This window comes from Rhincodon typus, chromosome 14 (assembly GCF_021869965.1).
Source record: "Rhincodon typus isolate 14 chromosome 14, sRhiTyp1.1, whole genome shotgun sequence".
Lineage (NCBI taxonomy): Eukaryota > Metazoa > Chordata > Chondrichthyes > Orectolobiformes > Rhincodontidae > Rhincodon > Rhincodon typus.
In genome coordinates, this window is record NC_063345.1 from 36,653,817 (window position 1) to 36,661,145 (window position 7,329).

Below are 7,329 nucleotides of genomic sequence, written 5' to 3' on the forward strand. Positions count from 1 at the left end.
TTTCCTTTGTAAGATACCCTCTCTCTGCAAATATCCTATTAAAAGAGCAAAAGGAAAACAACCTTCAGAGAAACTAAATTCTCAACAAGTGAATGAAAGACTGACAACTGGTGTATCTACAACTCATTGTCACCTGGTGTCTGAACAGAATTTCACTAATACTTTTTATCCATCCACAATGCTATATCTTATATGTCTTTGTTTGTCTGTCTGTACGTGTGACTGGTGATTTTTAAAAGATGTAAAGTTTAAGTTATACAGTGTCATGCCTGACTGGGGTAGCATGCTGGAAATAAAGTCCCACTGTTCCCAGAGTCAACACAAAAGTTAAAGATTTTAGCAGAGTTCATAAAATTCCTGAATTTACCTGCCTTTTAAAGACCCAGATTAACAGAAAGGGTGAACTAGATTTCTGAACTTAACAAGAATTACTATTTATTAAAAATACATTGGTTTTACTTATAGATAATCAACAATATACAGCTCTACTGCTCAAAACGCTTGGCCTCTTATAAATGCACCCCGCCCCGCAATACACAGATGCAGATAAATTCAAAAAAGACATCGATGCCACGATTGGAGGGGAAAAAAACTGGGAAGACTGTTCAAGGCTCCTGGCCCCAAGATTCACTAAGATGATCCTTTTGGCTTTCCAGAACTCGAGGCTTTTTGATCTCTCTTGTCCAGGTACCTTCACTTGCTTGTGGTAGGCACAGAGTGATTGATTCACAATTTTAAAATTATCTGACTTATTTGCTAAAAACCAATAGTCACAGCAACAAGAAAGAGGAAATAACCAGCCTTTCTTCAGGCTTTAGGTAGTTTTTCTTTCAGGAATCCGAAGGCTTCTGGCTATATCATTTATACCCACAAGCTGTTTAGCTACCTGAGAGTCAATCACAAAGCTGTTGACAGGCAAAAGGCCTTTGTCATTGGACAATTGTTCATTATTCCACAGACCGATCAACCTCTTGCCACCAGATGAATCTCCCTTCATTTGCACCCTCTGGAGCCAATTCATCTGTGGCTTATCCTCTACCCCACCACCGGTTGAACAAATAGGTATAAATGGCCTCCACAGTAAGTGCTAGTAGCTTGCTTTCAAAATCTGCAGCAATCCTTGATTTTTAAAGCTGTCCTTTTCCCATTCCAATCCATGATCAAAAATATAGAAAAATAAAAAGATATAGTCTCTACAACATTATAGATTAGCAGTTCATCTGATCTACTTTTTGCTGTTGGTTTAAAAAAGGTTTTTTTCCAGGAAATAGTTTTTCTTGTTAATAAGAAAAAAACTTAGTGTGCATATTCTTTAACCTGAATTAGACAGTAAAGTAGAATTAGACAATGTGGCGGTTTAATCAATTTTTCACATTTGTGACAACTCTAACAGAAGTGGAGCTTGATTTGCAGAACACTATCAAACTGAGTCATAACAATTTTCGTAAGCAGCCCCCATGCCATCTGTTCAGGCATATGCCCATACTACCACGTGATAGTATAACCCAGGTGTAAAATTATTGTATCTTTGAGTAATTTGACCTGAATATCAATTAGATGAATTCCCACAAACTGTCTCCAGTACATCAATTATGATTTTGGCAGGAAAAACCATTAAAATCTCTGGCAAAAAAAAATGTAACCACTATTCACTGATGTCTGATAAGTTTTACCTGTCAAACTATCACTAACTGTATTATTAGTTGTGGCACAACTGCCTATAAATAGTTGTCATGAACAGTTTTTCTATGTTTGGACCTAGAGACAGGCAATGTAGTCCTCTGCTATCTGTAGCAATGACCAGTCACCATGCAACGGAGGCGATAGCCTATTGATATTATAGCTGGACTGTTAATCCAGAGACACAGGCAATGTTCTGGAGACCCCAGTTTGAATCCTGCCATGGCAGATGGTGGAATTTGAATTCAATATATATCTGAAATTAAAAGTCCAATGATGACCATGAATCCATTGTTGATTGTTGAAAAAGCCCATCTGGTTCACTAATGCCCTTTACCTGGTCTGGCCTACAGATTCATAGCAATGTGGTTGACTCTTAACTGTTGTCTGAGCAATTCTCTGGTTCTTTTTCCCTTTCTTTGTCCTTCCTTTTTTCTCCCTTCTTTTCTCTCCCTCAGTAGTAAGGAGTCAGGAAGGAGCCAGGTCACAATGGGGAACCACGTTGTGGGAGCTGAATGCGCGGGTTGTGTCCTGCAGCAATGGTGATCGAGCATGGGCCGGAGCGATGGCAGTGGATCAAGAGTGGGCTGGTGCGGCAGCCAAGAGTGGCACACTGGCAGCAGCCGAGCATGGGCTGGAAAGCCCAGGGCAGAACCCTGGCAGAGGCATGGCGTGGTCTGGAAAACCTGGATCGGGACTCTGGCGGAGGCATGGCAAGGGCTGGAAAGCCCGGAGTGGAACTGTGACAGTGGAAAGGAAAGTTGGACTCTCTTAAGTTATCTTTGTTTTTCTTATCTTATTCTAAGTTAATGCAAATGGCGCCATGTATGTACAGCAAAGGTACACACTTTCCACTATATTTTTATATTGAATACACATGACAATAAATGATTCAATTCAATTCATTTCAAAAATCCAGGGTTGCTGCATTCAATGAAAGTAATCAACCTACTGAGGTCTAAAGTTTCATTCCACTTCCTTGTATCGTGCTGTAATGCTACCCAATGAGAATGGTATCAATGGATGATGCAGAGGACATCCTCCTTACAGCTATCTCAGGCACACCATGTCTCATTCACCTCCCATCAAATTGATGCTGAGCTTCCCCATCACTTGTCTATCAACTCAATCTTGTACTTTAGGTTTTCATTTGCTTCATTTTTGTGTATTAATGTTTTGAGTTGCTCTTGAGGGTGTACAAAGGCTTTCAAAATATTTTCACTCGATCGTAGCTTTCAATAACCCCAGACGTACAATACACTTTAAAACTTTACCAAGGACGACAAAATTGTGATATTTTATTAGTTTTCTATTTATCGTCTCACAGAAATTAATAGTTTAAATTCAAGATTTATTAACAGATCTTAAACCTAATTATGTTAATTCAATTACTTTTTTATTCTTTTCCACAATGTGAAACACTTCCATTGTTGCTTTGTGAAGACATACTGAATTTCATTTTAACCCAACAGAAATTGGGCATCTCTCGCTAGGCCAGTATTAATGGCCCATTATTATTTGCCCTCAGATAAGCCATTTCAGAGGGCAGTTAAGTATCAACGATGTTGCTGTGGATCTGGAGTCACATGTAGGCCAGATCAGGTAAGGACAGCAGTTTCATTCCCTAAAGAACATAGTGAACCAGTTGCACTTTTACAGCAATGGTTTCATGACCATTACTGGACTATTAATTCCAGATTTTCCTTTTATCTTGAATTCAAATTCCACTATCTGCCATGGTGAGATTCAAACCCAGGTTGCCATGACATTATCTCGATCTCTAGAATATCAGTCTAGCGATGTTACCATTAGGTCATCACCTCCTGATAGCTGAGTGCTATAAGATCAATGCATCCATTTAGAATGTGAATTGAATGACTTGAAATATGATCCATTCTCTTCCAAGAATAATCTTTAAAATATTTGCAGTCACTCTTGACTCTGTATCAATGATAGTTAGTTGCTATAGTAAGTATTGATTATTAATTCCTGGTTATTGGCTTCAGTTCAAAAGTGTTCACAGTTGAAAAATAGACTGATTTCATTAACATTCTGATAGACAGGATCAACCTCCAGGAAAACAAATATGCATTTCATAGACAATTTGTGTTCCTTTGATTTTATAGCTGTTTAAAATACAAATCTACTTCAAAATTGCACATTGTGCAGGCACACAGCTGCAGGAAGTAATGCATACTGAAATACTCCCAGCTCTCACCATCAGTTTCGTGATAGCTCTTCACCCAGGTAGCCACCTGACCTGTTTAGGCTGAGATGGTTGAGATGGTTGATACTCTCATCCCTACAACAGAAACTAAGAGAGGAGGGGCTTCAACTAAATGCTATTGCATTGGTGGTCATCAGTGTTCTTCAGCAGGCTAGTTTAATTTTTGCAGAGGCAACATGGACAGCAAAAGTTAATTTTTTCACTATATTTTTGCCCTTTATTGCAACATTGACATAAATATATCTAAAGAAAGCAAATTCAATCTATTCCAAAATGAAATTCACTGCCAAACAAATGAGAAACAAAGAAAATAGACTAGGCTATACATGAGTATGAAAACAAAACTGAAAAAAATCTAAATAATGTCACTGTAGCTTCGACTCAGGGGATGAATCTAAGTCTGTTTTGAAATCAGCCCAAAAACCTGCATTAAAAAGACTTAGTACAAAATATAGTAGAGCCATATTGAGCAGCAAACAGGAAGTATCAGGAAAAAAAAATCATTTGAAACACATGTAGCAGGCATTCTTGCCAGAGAAGCAGTAAGAGACATAATGGGCAGGATTGTTGTAGTCCTGTGGGACAGGAACTGAGGCAGATGGGTGCATAATTCTGCACCACTGACCAACATGCCAGTGTACTGGCATCATCCTACTCAAACTTTTTTTTCTGAAGGCCATATTGAGTGCAGAACAGGTTAAAATATCACTTAACGTCATTGATCAAAGGACCACTAGGAGAACATTGCGTATGCCTGGAGGAGCTTCTTGATAGCAAAGTGGGGTAGGGGAGGTGAGAGGGTAATGCTTCTGGATCATCTGGAGTACCCCAGCCCAATCCACCTATCTGCCCATCACAGCGGCCACAGGGTACCGTGGCGGAAGTCCAGCAAATGCGAGCATTATTTATTTCAAAGCCTTTCAAAGCACAGAGAAGGCACAAAAGATTAAGATGACCTCACCTGTTCTTTCCTGTAAGTATCCTATTGGTCCTTCAGTTTTAACTATTCCACCATCTTCAATTGGATGGTAAACACAGCCTTTGGCTAATAACTGTTCAATCCTGAAAACCTGACTTATTGGATTGCTATTCTCAACGTGGCACATGGTAAGGACCTACATTTGATCCCAATGTCAGGTTCATGAACCAAAATGGAAACTATTGCTAAATGTGTTAAAATAAATATATCACCTATAAAAGTTGAATTTTGACATGACATAATGACTGGAAAATACAGTCTACATTCTATTTTTTGTTCAGTTTTCCATAAATGATAATCCTGTCCAAACGTCACTCATTTTGGTCTTGACAACAATTGAGAAACCTGCTTAGAGGTGTAAGAAATTTGTTTTTCTTTTAGATTATTCTTTGATGGGATGTGAGTGGCAAGGCCAGCATTTTTTGTTGTCCAGTGTAATTCCTCTCAAAATGGTGATGCTGAGCCACACTGCTATGATCCATGTAGAGTAGGTAGACCTATGGTGCTGTTAGGAAGTTTCAGGATAGTAATCCAGGCTCAGTGAAGGAATGGTGATAGAGTTTTACAAATTAAGATGATACGTGACTTGGAGAGGAATTTGCAATTGATGGTGTTCCTATGCATCTGTCGGTCTTGTCCTTCAAGAAGTCGTGGGTTTGAAAAGTGCTATAGTAGGCACTTGAATAGGGATCCATTTACATTGATTTGCATTTCTCAGCTGAACAAGTTATTGTCTTCACATGATTGTCTTTGATCACTGCAGTTAGCAATGTTTGGCTTGGGCCACAACAAGTTAAGTCAGAATGTCGGTGGTACCCAGACCCATCAGTCTGCATCAGTGTGGAAACTTCTATTTAGTGCGTTACCGATCATTTTGGGCCTTTCTGATGATTGTTGACCTAAAAGATAAGAGATTTTCTTGATTGCATCAGCCTCACCTCTGATCCTGAGTGATGAAATAGAGAGTACCAGTGTTAATCACTGACTTTTCATTCATTTTGCTGTCCATGTTTGATACAGTTCGGCGAACACAACCTTTTCTCCTAATCACAGCATGCACAACCTTTTTTCGATAAATGTCTCCAGCCAGGTAGTACAAGATAGGGTCAATGCAGCTGTTGACACTGGCCAGTGGTCTTGTGATCTTATATGTGAAGTTCACAATGTTAAGTGAGTAACAGCTCTTATCAAGTACCCTGAAGGTGTAGTACATTGTCCTTGTGATGTGGAAAGGTACAAAACACAAGGAAAAGACAAACAAAACGATGATGATCATTTTAATGGATTTCTTTCTAACATCGTGTGAAGTTCTACTGGATTTAGATATAGGGGTTTTGACCAATTCTTTGGTCATTAAACTGTAACAGATGACAATGATGAAGAATGGTATGATAAAGAGAATCACCATGATAGCAGAACTGTATGAAACATACTGAGGAAAATCTTCCCTACGAGTTGTGTCGTGACAGAGTGTGTCATCAGCCCATTTGCTTGTTGTGACGAAAAGCAAATTGGGAATGAGGCAGATGATGACGATTGCCCAGACAAGCAGGCATACAACCCAGGCCCGCTTCACTTTAATCCATTTGAGAGATTGGAAAGGGTAACATATGCCTATGAATCTGTGCACACTGATGCAGGTAAGAAAAAGGACGCTGGAGTAAAGGTTGGCATAGAAAAGGAAGCGGGTTAACTTACATAGGACCACACCGAATGGCCAATCATTCCGATTAGCGTAGTAATATGTGAGGAGTGGCAGAGATAGCACATATAGAAAGTCTGAAAGGGCCAAGTTAAACATATAGGTTGTAGTGGCATTCCATGGTCTCAGCCTGCATATAAAGATCCACAGTGCACCGGCATTGAGAACAAGGCCAACCACAAATACTGTTCCATAGGACACTGGCAATAAGATGTATTTGAATTCTTCATTGAAATGGCAACTGCTATCATTGCTACCAAAATTGCTGCCATTATCAAAGCTCATCTCCAGATGTGCAGAGTCACTATATCCAGCAGTTGAAGATTTTGGTAGAGTAGAGTCCAGACAATAGCTCAATATTATTCTTGCTGCCATTTGATTCACTTCAAGGTCAGAGACATACCTGAGAAAATAACAACAAAAATGTTCAGGGATGTCTTATGAAATAAATCTAATATCCATCCCCCTCCTATCAACTTTACTATAAAATTAGCTTTACTACAGCACTCCAAACCTACACTCTAGTTGAGAGGAAAGTCTGTCCTGCATTTTTCAAATATATGCATTTTGATGGTAGCTTTCATTTTGCTTACTAACACTCCTGGAATTGGCAATCATCCTAAATTCCTCAAATATTGTTGGAAATGCCTCAGAGGAAAATTCTCTATTTTGTTAGGTCAGAAAATCCCCCAAGTATTTTGATCATTGGCCCAATCACTTCAAACACATTTCATAATGTAG

The 7,329-nt window shown here is 39.1% G+C and overlaps 1 protein-coding gene across 1 annotated transcript; it reads right to left on the minus strand.

Annotated features, from left to right (window-relative positions):
* Window positions 1-5,820: 5,820 nt before the first annotated feature.
* LOC109935723 (P2Y purinoceptor 4-like) lies at window positions 5,821-6,886 on the minus strand. The gene has a single exon (XM_020534361.2). The coding sequence runs from the start codon at window positions 6,871-6,873 to the stop codon at window positions 5,821-5,823; it is 1,053 nt and encodes a 350-aa protein (XP_020389950.2). The 5' UTR covers window positions 6,874-6,886.
* Between the last annotated feature and the right edge of the window lie 443 nt (window positions 6,887-7,329).

What these genes read in the sequence shown, in the direction of transcription:
- LOC109935723 (XM_020534361.2), bottom strand. Translation starts at nt 6,873, where the DNA reads ATGAGCTTTGATAATGGCAGCAATTTTGGTAGCAATGATAGCAGTTGC.